Below are 23,040 nucleotides of genomic sequence, written 5' to 3' on the forward strand. Positions count from 1 at the left end.
CTTTTTCTATTTTAACATTACATAAAATGGTGCATCAATGGTGTCTTTCTTAGATTTGATAAAACACAGTAAACCGTAATTGTTCAAGTTGTTTTCACAATTTTATTTTCAACAATTTATAATCCTTAAACATAAATCATAGTGCACATTTTTTATTACTTTTTGAGGGAAAATGTATTAACATGGAATAGCTGGTTAACAGAGTATGAGTATTTTTAAAGTGGTTCGTGCATGTTGTTGCAAAATTCCTTTCCATGTGTGCCACTTTATGGTTCTTATAGCAGTTGTATGACTAATAACTATATGCATTTTACTGTGCTCTGGCCAACACTTGATACATATATGTACATATATCTCAGTTGGTCTTACAACTTTATAATTTTCTTCTATTTGTTATGTTGCTCTAAAATGTATCAGTGTTTTTTATTACACATATAATAAGATATATTACATATATTATATATATATCTTAATTCATATATATATATATGAAACAGATGGTTCCATTTGTAAAGAGCCCCTGACTTATAGTTCTGGATTCCGGAAATGGATGCCCTAGGAAGCCTGGCAGTGCTGAGTATAACAGGAAGATTAACTCAAGGATCTAACATTATATACAATTGTATAAATGGCATTCACCCCATTACCAGCTATCTGAATACAGAGGTCTTCAATCCTCTACACTTATGGAAAGGGGTTATCTTGAGGTGTCCTATAATAGGCTAAAGATAGGTTTATACCTTTCATTTGTAATGCTAAGATTGTTTTTCCAGATACAGGAAAAGAAAGATCATGTGCGGAGAATCTATGTGAACAAAATTGTACCCAGTTAAGTGAAGGAGGCTTTATCTGCTCCTGTAGACCCGGGTTCAAAGCCAGTATTTTGGACAGAAACTCCTGTGATGGTAAAGTATATTTCCTCCAATTCCCATTAGGTGATCCTCATACTCATTAGGTTCTCCACGCATTCCCTTTTATTAAACCACTGTTTAATTCCCTTAATGGGGCTAAACTCTTGATTCTAGCTCACTAAAATACTTAAGTGCACCAATAATTATACTGTGACAGGGTGATGATCAATTCTGAATGAGAGTGTAAGCTCTACTTTCAAGATGTATATAACCAATGATAACAAATGTTAAGGTTTTGCTTGTTAATTTCTTGGATCATGAAACAAACAAACAAACAACACTTGGGGGTGCCAATTACCTTTTTTCCATGCTCTCTTGCCAGTCCCTAGCAGATGGGTAAGCAGATAGTTCATCCTTAGTAATGTCTGCGGAATTGATAAGATTTATGAATTCTTCAGGAATGATGACTGCTTATTGTATCAGTGTGGGAGATCAAATTTTTAAGAAAGTTTTACTTTCTTCATTGAAGTCCAACAACACATATTTATTACACACTTACTTATGCCAGACATAAGTGAGAGCTAAGGTATGGAGTTGGAAGGTAGCTTATCAAGATGGTAAGGATTGAGTATGATTTTCAGTGTTCTTCATTATTTGAATTTGCTGTTTCTAACTCATGGTGTGTCATACTCAGATGATTGAGACAGTTCTTTTGGAAGCTGAAGCTTAAGAACTCAATGAAGAAACCAAATGAACAAGTCCCTTTCCTGAAGCTAGTTAGGCCAAGGGAAGTGCTACCAAACAACACCAACACACAGCTGCTTTCCAAAAGTGAAAATTTTGTTCTGCTATTGCACAGAGTCACTCTGTTGCAGTTGAACCCTGTCTTCATTGCTTACTAGCTTTGGGACTTTGGGTTTAGGAATAGTCCGTATTGCAGAGTCATTTTGGAGAATTAAATGAGGCATGAACATGAAAAGCATGTGAAACAATGTCTGAAGCTTAGGAAGTGCTCCACGGATGATGGCATCATTGCCTATCTTCATCTGCAGCCTTCTCAGGCTTCATTGCTTATGACTATGGATTTAAACAGAAGCAGGGCCTCGAAGGAATGGTTGGGAGCAGATGTTGGATATTTGCTTTTATTTTATCTGCAGACATCAATGAATGTGAGCAATTTGGGGTTTGTCCCCAGAACTGCCAGAATACCAAAGGAGGTTATGAGTGTTCCTGTGCCGAAGGCTTCAGGTCTGTGAGTGACCAGTATGGAAAACGATGTGCAGCTGATGGTATGATGGGTTCATGTTGGGAATAATCAGTTGACTTTCAGAGAAATAAATGCTGATGAGTACAGTGTACCAGAAAGTAAACCTTAGACTCTCAGAGTCTTATTTTTAATTCACCAGCTACTTCTCTTCCAACACCCATCCAGGCTTTTCTCTCTCCTCTCCTGCCAGATTAAAACAGTAACTACAATCCCACAACAAATACACAGGAATTAAAATAGGAGTCAGTATTATTTATTATTCTGGGCTTAGCCTCTTGTCCACCTTGATAAAACTTCAAAAAGTGGACAAGATGTCGCCTTCCAGAATATTCAGGCAACAAAAGCTTGCCTATAGGGTGGTGGTCAACAGAAGGAGATAAATGAAGCCCTCCAGCTCCCACTCCAAGATCAAGGTTTGAGGCCCTATGATTCAAGATGGATCACAAAAAAGAGTCACATTCAGTCGGGGCGAATCAAGGACATTCTGTTGATAAATCTTTTTTATTGTTCATGGGCTGCCGATCACAGATAGAGTCTGGCTCATTTATAACTTCAGTCATTAGTTCTACATTTTAGGTTAATGTTGGTATCTGAGAGTCGGACCTGATAGAAAGCGGCAATAAGTACTAGATAGAAATGACAAAAGAGAAAGACTGTGGCAGAAGTATTATATAGTCCAGATTTCCAGAGGTCTGATCTAAATAGGCATATCCATGTCAAGGGGTATAGGTCTTCAAATCTTACAGATTTGAAGTTTGTACTAGAGTTTAAAGAACTTGATAAAGAAATAACATTTTACTTTGCAAATTAAGGGTAAAATGGCTGTTCAATTTCTTCATACAAATTGGGCTTTTAAAGTATACATCTGACTAGCATACTTAAATATTTTAACCCCCCCAAAGTTTTGACACTGAATGAAAACTAGGATAAAGGCATTTGAGCAGTTGGTCTGGTAATTAGGCATCAAATTAAAAACTATTTAAGTCTTTTAACTAAGGAGATGACAGAAATAAATGCTCATAGTCATATAAAACACAATGTCAAGACGGAGGAAATATATAAAGTGAACTTTCAAAAGTTACTTAAATGAGATTCGATTGACATTATGCAAGTAAATTAAATTTTAAAAATTCTAGGCAGTGCATCTCGGGATGAGTCACCATTGAAATAGCTGCTTTGGGTAAGAACAAGAACAAGCTGTTTTTGTCATTAGCTAGAAGATAAATTGAGTCATGGAGCTGATTACCTGCTAAAAGAATCATAAAATCTGTCAGTAAAGAGTAAGGAATGAAGACATCTGGTAAACTTTTACCAGCACTATACATACTGTATTTCTTCTGTGAGATTGCACTCTTGTCTGTTTTATTGTCAGTGAATAAGGAAAAAAATCAGTGGAAAAGAGGACACTATCTAGGGGTCTCAGTCTTGTCTTGTTCTCAACCATTACCCACAGAGGACAAAGAATAAAGAGCTGATAATATCCCTAACAGAAATACTAGCTTTCCACTAGTTGGATAGTAGTTAGTTCTATTGGTTAGCAGAGGTAGTCAGATTCCTATAAAAACTTACGTTTTTTTAAAGGTGGGAGGCTACTTGCTATTTTATATCTACCTTATTTAAAAAAGAGTTCAGATAGAATTCAAACAGATAAAGCAGGCCTTGTCTTTTTTACAGGTAGCCCTCCTTTGTTGCTACTGCCTGAAAACGTGCGAATTCGAAAATACAATCTCTCATCTGAGAAATTCTCAGATTATCTTGAAGGCGAGGAACGTATTCAGGCTCTTGATTATGATTGGGATCCCGAAGGCATAGGTCTCAGTGAGTATGAACTTTGGCATCTGTCATTAATATTAATTGAATTAATGGAATTAAAAGGTGTTAAACTTTGGGGAATCTGTTTTTTAATGAGTGAATTTTGTTGCATGAGTGGAGGATAGAGCTCCTCCTATCCAGCATGCTCTGGACGCCTTAGCCTGGCCATGTGTCCCAGCAAAACTTTCTCAGCTTTTAGCCAAACCTTCACCCATCTCTGGGGATTATCCTTTTGGGACCACCTCATATTCCTTTGTTTAATACTCTTTGTCTCTGCTTATGCAGGGATTGTTCTTCCCTATCTCTGTACCGTTCAAACTTTCTACTCAAACATCAAAGACTCGGTTCAAATGTCACCTCCTCTGACGTTTTCTGTAATCCTTCCTGGGCACAGTTCCATAATTACTCACTCATGAGCCTATAGGGTTTTATACATGCTTTTACTAAAGCACATGTTAACATTGAGCTATAGCTATCCACATAATTCTCTCCCTGTACCGTAACCATGAACTCTTCAGAGACAGGATTGAATCTAATTCAACGCTGCATGCCTACCATCTAACCCAACATCTGATGCAGCATCTGACCCAACAGTATATGTGATGGTTGCTTTAGAAATTTAGTTCAATGAATGAAAATATGAAAAATGTTTATTGTTGAGTCTCTCATGGCTCTGGCGGTGTGTGGGAGATGGTAATGGGGCAGGAATCTGAAAACTCATCTTCTATGCCTGCTTCGCTCATCTCTTAAGCTTTGTAACTTTAAATAATTGTAACAATTCTCTGGTTCTCCATTTCTTATCTGTAAAATAAGGGACGGTAATCTTGTCTGCCTGGCTCCCTCTGAAGAGTTCTTTGAAGATAAGATGAGATAACAGATATGAAAATGCTTTGCAAACTATCAATCACTATGCTATGTAAGATTTATTATGGCTGTGTTTTCACACTTATGTGATACAATAAACTTTTCAAGAATCGCAAACACCTAGGAAAGAATATGCCTTGAAAGTTGCAGTCTTCTTATGCTTTTTAAGATGCTTGCTGTCCACTGTCCTTTAGTCTATACACAAAATAGGACTTCTCATCTACATAGCTCCTTTACTGCAAGTTATTGAATAGCCTGCCCCTGGTTTATCTATACATTTTGTTTTTGGAAACTAGAACTCGATCCTAATGAGAGTAAATAGGTTCTTGGCTGAAATATATTTTAGTAAGTTACCTTGAAATAGAGACAACCAAGTCAGTATCAATAAGCTATCAGCTGAAGTATTTGTAGCTAGTAGCTGAAGTATGATGTCTTGAGGTTTGATCAGATCAGTGTAATTGAATTATTAGTCTTATAGGAACAATGAGGAAGTAGAGATGTCAATAAATGAACAGTAGTTCACCTGACTAGACCCCAGTTCCTCCCTTACCTGATGTTCTTAACATGCAACTCAACTGTGTGTCTTGCCTTGCAGGTGTTGTATATTACACTGTGCTAGGACATGGCTCTGATTTTGGTGCTATCAAACGTGCCTACATCCCCAACTTTGAATCTAGTACTAATAATCTCGTGTCCAAAGTTAACCTGAACCTGAAATACATAATGCAACCAGATGGATTAGCCGTGGACTGGGTTGGAAGGTAAGTTTAGCCACATTCCCCTCTTGTCTATTCTTTTTTCCTGGCCAGACCTCTCCCTACTGCTTGCCATGGCACATGAGTTAAGCTGGTCCAGATAAGGGTAGCACTCAGCACTGGTGGCAGCTGGGTGATGCCTGGGCTTGCCTTGTCCAGCCCCCGCAACCACCTCTGCTTATCCCGAGATGTCATATAAACATTATCATTTCCTATAGTCTATGTATGCCATGAAAAAGTTTGGGAAAGCACCGAGGTCAAGATTTTATATTATATCCAGGGGAACATTCTTGCCAACAGAGTTTGGGATTCCCAAATTAGAACTTTCAGTATGGCAGCATTATTCATTTTGTGAAGAAATGGAACAGCCTCCCCATCCTACCAGCAAGGCAGTTGAGATGAAACATTTTTCTCTATGGTGATTACTTTGAGGAGCAGCAATCCACATCTTGTGTTTTCAGCAGGCTGTATTGTCTGAACAGATTGGAAATTTGACTTTCCTGTGTAGTCTTTGGGTTTGAGTTAATAGTGGTGACAGCTTTGTTCTGCTCTTTTAGATTTTCTAGAACCCCAGGGACCAGAGCCAGACATTTTGTGTGATCCCTAAGTATGAACCTTAAGTAGGTTTATTATCAGGAAGATGTATGAGATGCAAACCGATGTGGAAAATTTATAAGCTCCTTCTTCAAGGAAGAGCCTTGCATTGGGAGTGACATTTATGGGAAAGTGATTACATTAGGATCAGAGCTCAAACATTCATCGAATTCCCCATGTCCTTGAAAATGAATGAATAATGAAAAAATGTTTGAGAGGGAAGCCTCAGGGGCTTGTTGCCCTCTGGGAGAATGGAGAGTCATTTGCAGCATAAATCAATTTTCACCTTTTAACAAACTTGTCTAGCACTCCTGGAAGACTTGAACATCTCCGAAGAAGTTAATTAGGTCCCCGCTGTGCCCACAGGCTATCAGGACACTCATGTGAGCATTTTCTGTCAGGAATCAAGGCCTCGGAGAGTCAGTGACTTGAAACTCTAGACTTTAGCACTTCCTTCTGAAGACCCACCAGGCGATTCATATTTGAAGTTTTAGTTCTTTCTCAGCCTTCACGAACGAGAAGAATCTGATGGAAATCTTTCTGCTCATAAGGGATGGAGACCTGCAGGATAGTGGAATAGGGCAGGATGGCCTGACTGAGTTTGTTACTTTGGAAAGGCTATTTCCACTCATCCTTGGAGCTGATGCTGGATTGCTGTTGATGCCAGCAGCTCTCTTGGCTGAGCAGAAGCAGACTCGCAAGGCAGTCGGAATTAAAGGGCCAGCTAAACAGTGCCTTAGGACTTACCTGGAAGTGCATGTCTTGTGGCAATGCCAGCTGTGAGGAGTCCCCCTCTATCCCTTACTCTTTCCCTCGTAACTTTCCAAAGACCCTTGGCGGAAGAGGTCGGGGCATTTCTGAGAGAGGGAGACTCTGCTCTGATCACTGGCCTCTAAGTAATTGTCTTGTTGGCCCCAGCTGCCAAACTGAAGGCTCTCATCTTCAAACCTGTTCCCCCGAAGTGACCAGTGGAGGCTTTTTTAGATGTTTAACTTTGTCCCTTTAAATTCAGGCATATTTACTGGTCAGATGCCAAGAGTAAACGGATCCAGGTGGCTGAACTTGATGGGAGGTACAGAAAGTGGCTGATTTCCACCGGCCTGGATCAACCAGCTGCAGTGGTTGTGAATCCCAAACTAGGGTGAGTACTTGAAGGAGTCCTTCACGTTCTAGAAATTTTCCAGTGGATTGTCAAAAATTTGTATCTTAATTGGTTTTTCCTAATTGTATTGAAATTGTCCTTGGACTATTTGGAGTGACATCTGTGACTAATTTAAAGAATTACAGTATGCCCCAAAGATCATTTAGGACCATCCAAGCTTCAGACTGATGCTGCATAAGGGGGAAGGCCTCTGGCCACATTTTTTCCATAGCCCAGTTTGTCTAAAATCCACACATTAAGGGTTGGTCTCTACCTGATGAGTGGTTTAGACTAGAGGCTGCAAAGTGGTGGCTGGTTGGCTCAATATCGCCTACAGACATATTGGACTTGAACTAAACAGAGCTTTAAGGTTTTTAAAACTTAGTTACTAACATTAAAAAAAAATTAAGCTATATTTTTGGCTTGAAAAATCAGAACAACTGATAACACTAGGTGGGTATGCCTTTCTTTTCTTTTTTTGGAGAGAGTATGGGAGAGGGAGAGGGAGAGGTTTCATACCCAGCGTGGAGCCTGATGTGGGACTCAATCTCACAACCCCGGAGATCATGACCTGAGCCAAAGTCTGTAGTGGGACTTATAACCGACTGAGCCACCTGGGTGTCCCAGTAGGGATGCCTTTCTTGATGCAGTATTGCTTGGAACTTCTAGACAGGGCTTTGCTCTCACCATCACTTGATGTTTGTAACTGCTGTGCTCCACTCATTTATCTTGCCTGCCTGGTCCTTTCCAGGTATTGGAAGTGGTGCCATCCGTGGTCTGTGCAATTCTTCTATAATTATTAATTGGATGCAAAATAATCCATTTTAAAATTGGAATCCTTATTTTATTCTCTGATACATCTCAAACACAGGACAGTGCTGCTAACACATAAGGCATTCGATAAATATTTTATGAAGAATGAACAGCTTTTGTGATTATACATTTTAAAGTGTCTGAATATATATACTCGAACAGGGCTGGGCAATTTCTTTGCAGGAAGTTTTCAGGAAGGATAGACCACAGATGCACTGGCTCTTCTTTTTCTCACCCTGTCTTCTAAAGTGAAGTATAAAAACAGGCTCACTTAAACACCCAGACCTCCATGACAAACAATTGATTCCCCTGCTGGAAGTTCATGCTCTACTTCAGTGGAGAAGCCTCACTAGATGATATGTTAAAAAGAAAACCTTCTCTTACAGGTTTATATACTGGACTGACTGGGGCAGAGAACCTAAAATCGAGTCTGCCTGGATGGATGGACAGCATCGGAAAACCCTGGTTCAAGAGGACCTTGGTTGGCCAACAGGCCTTGCTATTGATTATTTGAACGATGACCGGATCTACTGGAGTGACTTCAAGGAGAACAACATTGAAACCATGAAACATGATGGGACTGATAGGAGAATCGTTGCAGATGCAGGTTAGAAATGGGTTAGATTTTAATATGTTATATAATCAAGAAATACATTTCTAGTGTCTGCCCATTTTCTCCAGGAGGAACCTGATCTTAGGTTGATATAGTTTCTTAGATACCACTCCCTCCAATCCCCAACTGCTGATTTAAACGCAAATGAATCCATTAGCAATAATTAAGAGCCTTTTTTTCCTTTTAACATAATTTTTAAAAGGTGCTCTTAGCAACAGATATTGAAATAACTGAGTTTCCTGTTAAGTTGGCCTGAAAGAGTGGCATTTCATGTGTACCAGTGGAAATCCATGTCTAACCACTTCTAGCCCCATTTGTTTTTATTATGCTCAGTTGTTTATTATGTACAACTGGAAACAGCTAGAAGGAGAGAAACACTTGTTTTCTTATCAAGATTTCCAGAATTGCAACAATCCAGTCCCTACTAGCTTTATGTGATAAGTGGTGTCTTAAGTTCAAAGAAAAAAAAAATAGAATCTCTGCCATCCAGATTGTCCAAAAATAAAATTAAATCAGCAACTTGAAAGTGAGCAGGTTCTCTATAATTGCCATCAACCAGTAGGCATTAATGTAGTTTAATGTCTGTCATCTTGATCTCCCAACATAGCACACTTCTGTGGTCACATGTCTGCCTGAATGTTTTATTAGGGATTAATTCAAGCATAATGACATCTGATATAAAAGAGGGGTAGGGTATTTTCTATTCATAACCTTGTTTTGTTTTGGTTTTCCTCTGTGGGTAAGCAGCAATGAACCCATATAGTCTGGACATCTTTGAAGGCCAGTTTTACTGGATATCTAAGGATAAGGGAGAAGTATGGAAGCAAGATAAATTTGGGCGAGACGAAAAAGAGAAAATGCTGATGGTGAACCCATGGCTTACTCAAGTTCGAATCTTCCATCAACATAGATATGATCGGTCAGGTAACACCAGCCTTGGAGTAAGATGTTGCTTATTATCTGGAAAACTTATTTCAAATTAATGGCTATATTGTTGGGAAGTGGTAGTGGATTATTAGTCTGATCTCTTGGTACATGAAAGGGGTGTGTGTGTGTGTGTGTGTGTGTGTGTGTGTGTGTGTGTGTGTGTTAACCATTTTGACCAAAGAAAGATAAAATTGGAGGTCAAATGTAATTAGGTACATCACCAGCAGAAATGAAGTAAAAATATTTCAGTCCTCATTGGAGTTACAGGTATATACTTCTAGGCCACAGAATCTGGCAGGCATCAAACCCCTGCTAGGTGTCAGGTGGGTTACAATGGGTTTCTTGGATATGGTCAGTGTTAATACCCTCTTGCAATTCCAAGGCTAGGCTAGTCAGCTTATCCTGAGCTATGTGAGCCTCAGTTTAAAATTGTCAGTCATATACATTACTACCCCCTCCCCTCTTTCCCATTTTCTTTGTTGTGGGTCCTGCTTCATCAGGTTAGCTGTGTTCTAATTCACCTTCACCATTGAATGGATAAGGTGAAAGGGAAGGGAAATTCTTTTTTTTTTTTTAAGATTTATTTATTTGAGAGACAGTGGAGAGAGAGAGAGAGCACGAGAGGGGGAAGAGTCAGAGGGAGAAGCAGACTCCCTGCTGAGCAGGGAGCCCCACTCCAGGCTTGATCCCGGGAGTTTGGGATCATGACCCAAGCTGAAGGCACACATTTAACCGACTGAGCCACCCAGGCACCCTGGAAGGGAAATTCTTGAAGTGAGGAAAGGAAATCGAATTTTATTAAGCTCTATTAAGTCAGGTTCTCTCTTCAAGTGTTAACTCTGATGGTTACTTCAATTAATCTCCAAAACTGTGTAAAGAGGTTTTATTTTCATCTCATATATAAGGAACCCCACTGATATAATAGCTCTTATGTCCTCCATGTTCCTGGGGCTCTCGTGCTGGGCAGTTTTAAAGACAGGAGGGGAGAGCACAGTACACATGGTGAGCCCCCGCTCTGGCGTTTGTAGAGGAAAAGTTAGGCTACCTAGGAGTTAGAGGAAAATCTGGAGTCAGCTGGTCCCCCTTAAGAGAGTGCTGATTACTGTGTAGGCCAGAGACCTAGTCCAACTGTGGCAGATTAGTATTTACTCTGGACCAATAGTTCTCACACTTGAGCATGTATCAGAATGACCTAGAGAGCTTGTTGGGCCCCACCTGAGGGGTTTCTGATTTAATATGCCTGAGGTGGCCTAAAAATTTGCATTTGTAGTAAGTTCCCAGCTGATGTTGATGTTGCTGGTTAAGGAACCACATTTTAAAAGTCCTGCTCCTAGCCCTACTCAAGTGTGGGCTGTGGACCAGTAGCACTGGTATCTTATCGGAGTTGGTTAGAAATGCAAGACTCTCAGGCCTCACCCAACCTTTCTGAATCAGATTCTCTAGGTGATTTGTAATACATTCAAGTTTGAAAAGTTATGCTCTAGAGAGCTGAAGAAATGGGCAGATTTTGAGTGAGACTTTGGAATATGGTTTATTATTTTATAACCATGCCATGTCTGTGGTTACATATTGGATGATAGAGTCTGAGAAGGAATTTAGAGATCATCTATACCTTGGAGAAATCATAATATAGGTTAAGGTAGAGTTCAGAAGACTTCAGAATTACTTGAGAAGCTTTTAACGGTAACACTTGTGTTGGATCCTAGACCAATTTCTGTGACGGGGCATCAATAGTTGTGAATAGCTCCCAGGTGATTCTGATAATCACAGCTTTAAATTCCCTTGTCTTGCAAGTAGGAAAACCGAAGTCCAGAAGTAAGTCTTCCTATGAGGGTGGGGTGGAAATCATACATAATGTATGATCTGGACACATTATGATCTATGGTAATGACAAATCTTGACATGATAATACGGTGTTACTGGTGTTTTGAACAATCTCAGATTGCTTTACATTGATTAGTTTTTGAGGTCATGCAGTGGACTAGACACCTACCTTCCACACCTGCCAGGGCAAGGGAGGAGCTAAGTAATGCCAGTAGGGTATGTGAGTGGTACAGGAGTAGAATGGAGGGACTGTGCCACTTTGGTGGGGCGGCATGGGAAACGTAGTGTAAATGAGGTGAGTCGCCAGGTGGCATGTGGCCTAGAGGTGCTGGGACGCTGCCTGGGCTGTGCTGTCACCTGGTAGGGCTACAGCTCAGTATCCGTGGTTGGCGGTCTCATTTCCTCCTCAGACCCTAACCGCTGTTCTCACGTGCTTTCCAGTGCCCAACCGCTGTAAAAATGTCTGCAGTCACCTCTGCCTCCTGAGACCTGGGGGATACAGCTGTGCCTGCCCCCAAGGCTCCACCTTCATCGCAGGGAGCAGCACTGATTGTAATACAGGTAGGGGCACCGCCTGGGCAGCCCCGGGGGCCTGGGAATACTCCCTACCAGCGTTTCACCTTCTGCAGGAGCCTGAAAAATCCCCCTGTGCTGCGTCCTTTGCAGGATAGAGTGGGGGTGGCTCGAAGGAGGGATGAGAGAGCGGGCAATACGAACAGAGCTGAGTGGAACTTAGGGAGCCAAACAGAACTGGTGTTCCAATGATTGCTGAGAACGATTTGCTAGGATCTGTATAGATGCAGTGCCCCCAAATCTATGGTTGTGTTGTTTTGTGAAGATATTTGGAAGAGTGGGTTTTTTAGAAGGCGTCTACCGTATCCTTTCTCTACCCCATACTGGATGTCTGTTGCCCCAGAACCCATTTGGCCTTAACTGGAGTTTCTCAAGTGGGGAACTAGGGTCCTGAAGTGGGGGGCCTTATCCAGTCCAGATGGGGGGGCAAGAGAAGGCTCACTGTTTTCCTCACATGCTCATTTCAGAGTTTTGACAAGTGAAAATGGGCCACATTTTAAAAGGTACCTTACACTATTGGGAGACGGAGGCCAGAATAAGGTAGCAGTGGTTTACTTCTCATCCCAAATGCTGTGGATGATTTATGCCTGGCAAGACCTTTCTTCGGTGACTCTTAATTTAAGGAGTGTATAAACCATGGGTGTCCACTAGTGACCCTAACTGGTGTCCAGTTCTGAATATGCACATTTAAAAAATCACCCTGCAGTTACTAGTGGCCCATTTTGTGGCTCACATCCTTGTTCTTATGTTTTAATACCCATTTTATGGTTCCCATCCCTCAGTTTTAGCTGATGGGGCTATGCTTAACCACCTTTGGCCACCAGGGGGAGTAAGTGGTTAAACAAGGCACGACTTTTGACTCTTCCCAACCAAGCTGAAAAGTTGGCAGGTTTAGAGAATGAACTCAGGGAGAGAAAACTGCTTCCCCTGCTTCCCTTCCCCTATCCCCATTCTCTTCCCAAGGCTACTGGAGAAATATTGGCAAGATTACAATATTTAGCAATATTTTGAACCAAACAACGATTTCAGGCTTTTGACGTTTGTTCTGTACTGTAGACGGATGGTTCTGACATTTATTGCAATTTCACACTCAGGAATAGTGTTGTCCAAGTTGTCACCTCGTCTACTACTTTCCTCATTTACATTTTTTTCCAAGTGCATTATAGTAAGATTCTTGTTTAAAAGAACTTAAAGCAAGCATGCTAGTGGTGGTAGTCATTCCATATGAGGTCTTGGTTTGGTGTATTTTAGTTACTTTGATATCATTGAGTACCTGCTATGTGCTAGGACTTAAGTGCTGCAGATAACGGAAGTGAACAAAACAGATCCTTTGCTCTTGTTGAGTTTATATTCTAATAGGACAGTAAATAGAGCTCCCCCCACCAATATATAATGTCAGGTGGTAAAAGCAAAAGGAGAAAACTAGAGCAGGGTAAGAGGGATGAGGGTGGGGTGGGAGTTGGGTTGCCTTTAGCTAGAGTTCCAGAAAGGCCTCTCTGATAAAGTGAACTTTTGAGTAGAGATTCAGATGGAGGGACTGAGCCAGGAGGGCATCTGAACTGCTTAAATAAGCACACGTGATACTCACTGAGCATCTTCTAGGTATGAGAGATGGGAACACTAACAACCCCATCAGGCACATCCAGGGAGTACAGGGAGGGGCTGAGCTGGGGCAGGGGCCCAGAGCAAGGGCAGTTTTGGAGGACTTAAAAAACAGGATATCTCTAACTAGCTGTCTATCAGGCATCTATGCATCTGCATTATGTGCCTGTCAGTTGATCGATGGGTCCCTGATGCTTTGAAGCCTTCAGCTGAAGTTTTGAGGTGTGCCCAGACTGAACTCTTGTGTTTAACTGGGCTTGCAGAGGAGAATTCTGAGAACTTCAAATGAGAATGCGAATGTCCTAAGAGATTCCTTTACCATAAGTTTCTTTTAAACGTTAATGTATGTTCTGGAGTGTAGCATCTCTCCACTGTTTGGGGAGAAAAATGCTATAAACTGCCTCTTTCCTTCCACCAAATGTATGTTACTTCCCCAAACCTTACTATGGATAAGGAAATTCATCTGACTTGAGTGGAAGGTAATGTTTTGATAGGGAGACTAATTAGCTGCCCCTCCCCCATCCAGTCCCCGCTCTGACCCTGGGCCTGAAGCAAGATTTGCATGGTTTGGGTGCTCTGCTGAGTGTGGCTGACTAACACATGCATGGCTTTCCCTTTCTGCAGCCATCGAAAGTCCTATCAACATGCCCCCCCCATGCAGGTGTATGTACGGAGGAAATTGCTATTTTGATGAGAATGACCTCCCCAAATGCAAGTAAGTCTGAATGTTGAGGTCCAAGCTATAGGCCTTATCTCTTCTGGGGGAATTTGAGACAAAGTAGCCAGAAAAACAAGTACAGGAACCTTGCCAGTTCACTAATTTTCACATCTTAACCAGCTTCTCCAACTGTACTGCGCATAAGAATCATCTGAATCAAATGCCCATCTCCTTCACAGGGATTCTGCATTTCCAACCCCCCCCCCCCCCGCCAGGAGATGCCACAGGATTGTGGGCCAACTCTAACAAGGGGTTAGAGAAGTGACAACCCCATTTTTCTACTCAACCTGGTGGTGTTAATGATGCTAAGATTGTGGGAGACCAGCTCTTAGCAGTGTTACTGCTTCAGCACAAGCACTTGTGATGAGCAGAGACTGGGCCAAAGATTTGGAATAAAGGGAATTATGGAGAAAGCTCTAACATGGAGCAAGATAAATGGAGGTCTCTGAAAGTACTTAATGAATACGTTTCAGAGGAAAGAACACAATCATGGCTTCCAGGTTTATTCCTTTTTTTTTTTTTTTAAAGATTTTATTTATTTGACAGAGAGCAAAAGAGGGAACACAAGCGGGGGGAGTGGGAGAGGGAGAAGCAGGCTCCCCGCTGAGCAGGGAGCCCGATGCGGGGCTCGATCCCACATGACCTGAGCCGAAGGCAGACACTTAACGACTGAGCCACCCAGGTGCCCGCCTCCCAGTTTTATTCTTGAAGGGAGAATTCCGTAGAGTTGAGGAGATACCACGAGGTTTATTTGATGACCTGTAGGTGTCACGGCCACACCACTGAAATTTCAAAGTCAGATTGCCGTTTTTCTGCTCATCACCCCTTGGCAGAGTAAACAAAAGTCATGCGGAACACATTGACTGTTCTACATGTAATTTGCTCAGTCAAACCTCTCTCTACCTGAAGATGTGCTTGTAAAGAGCTGTGGAAGCCTAAGGAGGCCACAGCTTGTGAGCAGTTCTTCTTTTACTTCCAGGTGTCCCAGTGGCTACATGGGAAAATACTGTGAAATAGGGCTTTCAAAAGGCGTCCCTCCAGGAACAAGTAAGTTTTAAGACCACGAGCAACCTGGAAAGGCCGGACAGTTCCTACGTTGAATGCTGTTTATATTCTGTTCAACTCAGTCTTTGAAGAATGATTGGTTCTGCCCCCAGCTTCCGCCCTGAAGTCTTCCGGTTCCTTTCCCTTTCCATCTGCTCATACGGTCCCTTCTTCTTCCCTCTTTGATGGCAGCAGTGGCTTTGCTCTTGACAGTCATCCTGATCATCATCGTTGGAGCTTTGGCAGCATTAGGATTTTTCCACTACAGGAGAACTGGCTCCCTTTTGCCTTCTCTGCCCAAGCTACCAAGGTCAGCTTCATTATGGGGAATATTGATTTTAGAAGCCTGGGTGATGGGACCATGTGAATAATTTAGGTGTTGTTTTTTAAGTTAAAAAAGCACAGCATGCGGCTCACCTTTTCTGCAGAAACAGAAAGTAGTGAACTTAAAGCTGTCATTTCAAATCACACTTCTTAATCAAATGCTTCTTTGAAGCCTGGGTGCAGATCACATTTTATAGTTTAAATGGTTGTGCCCACTGGTGGGCCTTCAGGTCCTACTGGAGCACAGTCTGTGGGATGGACCAGACTTTAATCCTGCAAGTGCCAAGTTGGCTCTCTCTTAGACCTCCAGCATTCAGGAATGTGCTTTAACACTTCCATGTAGGTGAGGCAACTTCCTACCATATTTGAGGTGTAAATTCAGAGTGGGAATCCAGCCCTTCATTTAAGGAAGATTTCACAATATGGAGGAGAGGGTGCTATTGCAAAAGGTTGTTTAAAAAATTGCACATTGTTTCAATTACTTTTCAGCTTAAGCAGTCTAGTTAAATCCTCTGAAAATGGAAATGGGGTGACCTTCAGATCGGGAGCGGATGTTAACATGGACATTGGAGTATCTGGTTTTGGGCCTGAGTCTGTTATTGACCGCTCAATGGTGATGGTGAGTGGGGTTGTAAATGATGGTTTGAAGGTTGCCATTTTTACTGTTCTATAAAAGAAACACTTTTTTTAAACCTAGGGAAAAAAAATGAAACAGTATGCCTCTCAAAATAGTCTTTACAAAATTAGAAACATTAAGTTTGTTGCAGAAAGGTCTCTAAAAATATTAGTAATAAAATTGAACTCTACCCCTGCTCTAAGTCACAGTTGAATCCTAAACAGGGTTAAGTTTAATGGGAATCTTAAACAGTCTTAGGTTTTTTGGGAGAGGGGAGAAAGAGGGCATGTTTTTATTTGGTGACTCTTTGTATGTGAAAGGAAGGGGTAGGGAAATATGTTTCCTAGTCTCATATATTTCCCCACCGATGTAAAATATTGACAGAATAAGCAGTGATTTTAGAGTCACTGGTTGGTTCAAATCACAGTTCTGCTACCTTCTAACGATGTAATGGTAGGCACGAGCTTGATCACTCTGACCCTCACTGTCCCCATCTGTAAAATGGGTACAGTAATACCTCTTGTGAGGACCAAATGGCTGCTTTATGAGTGGACTAGTACGGTCTCTATAATCAGTACTGGACAATCATTTTCAGTATTCTGCCTTTCCCCCCAATCTTTCATGTTTGCCCCTGCATAAAAGTACAATATTATCCATTCTTTCCTCTTTCCCATCTCCCTCTTCTCCTCTTCGCTCTTCCATCACCCACTCTTTTCTCTGTTGTGCAAACCCAGTCCCCAAGTGAATTATCTGTAGTAAGGAGCCAAAGACAACATGGATATAGGAGAGCGTTTCTGTTTTCTTGATCTGCTAAATGAGTGCATTTGTTAACTTCGTGTAATGGGTTGCCATATGGAGGCCTTGTGTCTCCTGCCTTTTTTTTTTTTTTTGGATAAGTTCTTTTTGGGTAAATTTGGCATAGTACCTGGTATTTCTCCAGGTGTGAGCAGGGCACCTTCCTTTGTGTATAAACCAGATATTTATATTTTTTTCTCCATCAGAGTGAAAACTTTGCCATGGAAATGGGGAAGCAGCCCATAATATTTGAAAACCCGATGTATGCATCCAGGGACAGTGATGTCAAAGTGGTTCAGCCAGCCCAGGTGAGAAATCAGCCCTTTCTTTTAGGTGCTGCTGCTGTCGGATCTTGTTCTATTGACTAATACCCTCTTAGGGTTCTCCCAACTTATCCTCGAGTGGAAGGAAACACCGTGTTCCATTCTTCAGCTTGGCTATATGCAGTCACAGGACTGACCCAAGGATATGACACCAACTTGTTGCATAGTTACCAGGGTTTAGCAACCCTTCTTGGGGTGCTGACCAAGAGCCTTTTCATTCTGAGTGGTCAAAGCAAGAATTAGGAGTCCATTCAGGGGCTTGGCAAGCAGTGCCTGGCACACACAGCTCTCTGTAAATATTTGTGAAATGAACAAGTGAATGATTGTCAGGTCATTATGTAGAGATTTTTGGGACTGGATATACACTCTGGGTTTTTATTGGTATCACAAGGGTGTTATTTGAGGTGACCTCCCTATGCTTGCCTTCCCCATACTTTTCTGAAAAGTACAAAAGTCTGTAGAATTGATAGGCAGATCTCTCAATTTACTTCGGTGCAGCCCTATGCTCCTCTTTAAGAGGAGCAGGGAGATGACATAGGCGTATAAATAAAGGGAAAGAACTTTTCATGGGATCTGGATTAGTAGCTCCCACACCACTTCTACTTCCTGTCAACTATTAGTCTGCCCTTCCTTTGTCCAAACAACTAGAGCCTTTGTGAGATACGGTTTCATTGTTAATGCCTAAACTTCTTTTGAAATCGTAAGATGCAATACCTTTTAAATATAGAAGTGTTTATTTTATGAATAGCTTTCCTAAGATCAGAAATAGTTGCATCTTGAAAGCATTTTGTCTCATCCTTTGATATCCAGATAGCAAAAATCTAATCACATGATAAAATAGATGTGGCATCTTATTTGGCATTTTCACTTGAAATAAAATGAGGCCACGTTTACAAACATATCCACATTTGAGAAGAAATGAAAGAGTGAATGTAAAAATATAGGAGAAAGAGTGAATTTTTTGCCTTGTAATTTAATTATATATTCATAGTAACAATTAAGAGGGAACCTTGGAGTCACATGAATGTTACAGAAAAATGTCTAGAGGGGTATTAATTCCATTATGCCTCTTGCTTCAGACATTCAACCTCTTATAAGCAGTGCTCTCAGATTATTAATTTTATTCTAAATATCCAAAGATAAGATTCTCAGTTCTCTGAGTTAGGGAATAATTCATGCTGTTCCTTTAGGATTTGGTTGCCAATATATAGCCAGAGTTGTTTATCTAAAAATACGGTCAATAGTGGGAATAAGGGAATACAGAGAACAAAATAAAATTGTCATTACTAAGTGAGAGTGTAACTGTGATGCGTGTTTTTGCCTCCCAGGATTAAGGCATGACATAGATGACCTAGTGATTGGTGCTCCTGATTTGGGGGAGATTGGAACGGTGTCTAGTCCTGGGCCATGGGATTAGTCTCATAAAAGAAAAATAGTGCCTGGCCATGTCTGTAGGAAGGCAAGGCAGTAAAGAGAACCAAAGAGTTGATCAGAAACTTCACAGCCAAGATTCTTTCAAAACTGGAGAATGTCCTTTAATACACACACAGGTGACTGTATCTGGAAATGTGGATAACCAGAACTATGGAAGTCCCATAAACCCTTCTGAAATAGCCCCGGACACAAAGCCGACTTCCCCTAGTGCTGATGGAACTCAGGTAACAGTGGCTGGCTATGGAAATGATACGGGATTTGCAGAGGGCTTAGGAATTGCTGGGTTTACTAATACCAGGGGAGACTAGGGAGACCCTAATAGGCTCACGGACTCAAGATATGTAGGCAGTTAATAAAGATAATTTTTAAAAAATGATAAATTGAAAAACTTTCCACAGCTAAAGCCACATTTCTAATGTTGATTGAGACAGGAATGATATTCCTTGTGACATGGGAGATCATACAGAAAACCAGAGGTGCTTGATTTTAGAGAATGACTTAGTAAAAAGAAAGGGCTCACTGTGTCAAGGATACATGTAGAAGACCGTTTCCTTTTTTATGTAATGCAATTTTTCTGTAGTGTACATCTTTGTTCCCTGAATAATGTCCTGTGTTCCTAGCTCTACTGCTGTTACCTATATTCACCACGAGATGGCACTAATTTATACTCTCTTCATCTAGCCATCTATCCATCCATCTATCCATCCAACCAACCAACCAATATTTTTGCCTTCAGTGTGCCAGGCACAGGGTTTAACACTGGAGATTAAAAGAAAAAAAGACCTTTAATGGAACTTCTCTATCATGCCTTCAGGCACTTTGAAATTTTTAGACTATGTGGTCTACAGAAAGTCAATAAATGTTTGATATAAAATTCTGTGTTAATGTATAATCTACCACTAGTTTTAATAGATACATATGAAGCTAAATAAGATCTAGCTGTCTGATTCTGCTAATGAGGGGCGCATGGGTGGCTCAGTCGGTTAAGCCTCCCACTCTTGTTTTTGGCTCAGGCCATGACCTCAGGGTCTTAAGATCAAGCCCTGTGTCAGACTTCAGCGTCAGGCTCCGTGCTGGGCATGGAGCCTGCTTAAGATCCTCTCTCCTCCTCCCTTCACCCCTCTCTCTCTCAAAAAAAAAAACAAAAAAAAAACTGATGCTAATGAAGAGCTTGTAACAGAGATCTCTGTCTACCTTTTTATATTTTATGTACTAATTCCTTCTTACACACACACACACACAACAAGACACATACAAATGTTGTCTTAGGAATTTTCAGTTTCATATTTTTCACGGGACTGAATTTTTTTTCTTTAGGCCACATTTAAAACTGGATTTTGGAGATATATTTTCCACAGACCCCAAAATACTTGAATGTCACAAGTCTTGAATGTCACAATGTTGTGTTTCTTGAATGTACCCTGAGCTTGACTCAACCCCAAGGCAATGCCAGATTTATTTTATATTCTCTGCTTAATTTTTTCCCAGTCCTTTTCAAGTCTCATGATCCTCTTCACTAGACAGAGCTCTGTCCCAGCCTGAGCAGGAAGGGGAATGTGGTGGGGGTGCTGCAGCCTCTCACCTGCTCATCTATCATCAGAAGCAAAATGAACACTGAAAGACTTTTCAAATGAGAGTGGATCTTCACCCATTGTAATCCCTTTCTTTCTTATCTTCATTTTTGCAGTGTGTCGGCTCTTCCTCTTACTTTTATTTCTTTTTATCAGTTGAGGCTGAGACCCTCTAAGGTCTGTTCTGCATGGAATATTCACTGATCTCCCTGTATCGGTTATCTCCTGGGCACTGAGAAAGCAGCTTAAAGCCATAGAGGCACTTGGTTAGGATCTCCCTAGGTTAACGTTAATGTACCAAAGAGGCTCACAAATCTTTCATCAGTAAATCAGCTCAAAGGACTCAAATCTAGGAACATGAATTCCTGTGACTCAGTTGTATCATTTTCCAAAATCCTGTTGATATTTCCCGAGGAGAGAGCAATGAAAATCACCACAGTTCCTCTTGTTAGTAATTGCTTGCATAAGTGTAAGCTTCCCAAGGTCAGGCTTTTGACCTGAATGTGTTCCTCTTTCTCTTGGTGGCGGTCATGTACGGAGTAGGTGCTCACTTACATGTGAGTTACGGTGAATGGTCTTCTGTGGTCATGTGCCCCCCACTCCTTCCCATGTTGGCCCCCTACTTTGGCAGAGCAAGAGATACCCCTAAAACATATGGGCTACCTTAGCTACCTGCTGGAGTAGGGTGTCTGTTCCCTGGCTTTCTCTTCCCTTGTCTCCTTCCATTGGGCAGCCAGAGCTGTGTCCAGCACGGGCACCATGGGCAGCTTTTCAGCAAGACCCAGGCTACTCACCATCATCTACAGTGATTTCTCTTTGGCTTCTTCAGTCTGATGGGCCTCCGAGTCCTATAACCATTGCCTACTCTTCCACCTACAATTCAGTTATATGAGCTTGCTGTGACTCTTGTTTCCTCATCTGTAACATAAGAGCACCTACCAGGCGCCTGGGTGGCTCAGTTGGTTAAGCGACTGCCTTCGGCTCAGGTCATGATCCTGGAGTCTCGGGATCGAGTCCCACATCAGGCTCCCTGTTCAGAGGGGAGTCTGCTTCTCCCTCTGACCCACCCCTGCCTCATGCTCTCTATCTCATTCTCTCTCTCAAATAAATAAATAAAATCTTTAAAAAAAAAAAAAAAGCACCTACCTCACAGAGCTGCCAGGAAGGTAAATTGGGAAACTTGTAGACTAACCCCCGATATCTAATAAACTCTCAATAAGTGCTTCTTTTTGTTATCACTATGGTATTTTGATTACAGGAGGAAATGATGAAAGGAGAAGGGATATGCTTGTTTTGACCAAGGATCAAGACACCATTTTAGGAAATGGGAGTTCCAAGCTGGCTTTTTCCTTAATTTTCCGTAGCCCCCAAAGAAATCTTGCCTCTGTCAGAGCTTCTAGATTGTAGAGGCACAGATTCTGTCAACTCTATATGTCAAATCAAGGAAATGTTTTGAAATTTATTAGATGAAAAGAGCCCAAAGACTTTTCAGTTTCAGTTTGTTTCAGTTTGGGGACCATCTGAGGAAGAACTGAACAGTTTACTGCAGGGGCCGGTCACATGGTCCCAGGTCCAAATTTGCTTTGTCCTTTACGAAGAAGACATTTTAAAACTTATGCCGGCGGGGAGTGGGGGGGTTGGGGGGGTTGGGGGGGTGGGTATCAAATCCATGCCAAAAATATTCTATTACTGAAGGTTTTCTGTTTCCCCTTTTTCATTTAGGCAACAATATGGAATATCTTCAAACGAAAACCAAAACCAACCACCAACTTTGAAAATCCAATCTACGCAGAGGTAATTGTTGACCATTTGTCTTAGCACAAGCATTTGGCATTCTTCCTTAGCAATCTCTTGCTTGGCTAAATGGGATATGCACTCAGATGATCCTGAGGAAACCGTCAAAGATTCATTTTCTTCGCACAAAACTGTTTCTAGTCATGTTGGGGGAATAAATGGCTGATCTGTGTTTCATTGTGGTCTTAGATGGAGAATGAACAGAAGGAGGGCGAGGCTGTGACTGCAACTCCAGCACCTTCTCCTCCCGCTAAAAGTTCTCCAAGAGGCCCAGTGCCAACCTACACTGCGACAGAAGACACTTTCATAGACACCGCAACCCTTGTTAGAGAAGACTCTGAGGTATAGCCATGCCAGCTAGGTAGGGAATAATTAGAAACACACTTTTGCACATATATTTTTTACAAACAGATGAAGAGAAAGTTAACATTCAGTACTTTATTAAAAAATATATATATATATTTTTTCCCGGTTTGCCTATAGTTGGAAATGTCAATGGAAACTCTGCCTTGTGTGTCTTTTTTTTTTTTTTTTTTTACTTAATGCCGTCTCCTATTTTTACAAATAATTATCACAGTGTACTATATGTATATCTTTGCACTGAAGCTATCTGAAGGTGATTCTATAAATATATTGTACATTTGTAAATTTGGAAAGATTATCACATCATTAAATTTGCTGATAAACATACTGCTGAATTGATTGGTGATCATTATAGAAAATGATCCAACAAGGAAAGGAATTGACTTGGGGCCTTTAGCCATGTCTAAAGAAGGATTACCACT

General features: G+C 41.3%; 1 protein-coding gene across 1 annotated transcript in view; it reads left to right on the forward strand.

Moving 5' to 3' along the window:
* LRP2 (LDL receptor related protein 2) overlaps positions 1–22,603 on the forward strand; it is a 195,337-nt gene extending 172,734 nt beyond the window's left edge. Inside the window, exons 64-79 of the mRNA XM_028123757.2 lie at positions 774–905; positions 2,009–2,140; positions 3,793–3,936; positions 5,390–5,555; positions 7,156–7,284; positions 8,484–8,704; positions 9,458–9,634; positions 11,903–12,022; positions 14,261–14,351; positions 15,334–15,401; positions 15,591–15,708; positions 16,212–16,341; positions 17,340–17,441; positions 19,007–19,114; positions 22,184–22,255; positions 22,445–22,603. Of these exons, the coding sequence (XP_027979558.2) occupies positions 774–905; positions 2,009–2,140; positions 3,793–3,936; positions 5,390–5,555; positions 7,156–7,284; positions 8,484–8,704; positions 9,458–9,634; positions 11,903–12,022; positions 14,261–14,351; positions 15,334–15,401; positions 15,591–15,708; positions 16,212–16,341; positions 17,340–17,441; positions 19,007–19,114; positions 22,184–22,255; positions 22,445–22,603 (2,069 nt within the window). The remainder of the gene's footprint in view (positions 1–773; positions 906–2,008; positions 2,141–3,792; positions 3,937–5,389; positions 5,556–7,155; positions 7,285–8,483; positions 8,705–9,457; positions 9,635–11,902; positions 12,023–14,260; positions 14,352–15,333; positions 15,402–15,590; positions 15,709–16,211; positions 16,342–17,339; positions 17,442–19,006; positions 19,115–22,183; positions 22,256–22,444) is intronic.
* The last annotated feature ends 437 nt before the right edge of the window (positions 22,604–23,040 follow it).

This window comes from Eumetopias jubatus, unplaced genomic scaffold, assembly GCF_037043125.1.
Source record: "Eumetopias jubatus isolate StellerSeaLion01/CBP00866 unplaced genomic scaffold, mEumJub1_p1.0 scaffold_3, whole genome shotgun sequence".
NCBI classification, from domain to species: Eukaryota; Metazoa; Chordata; class Mammalia; order Carnivora; family Otariidae; genus Eumetopias; species Eumetopias jubatus.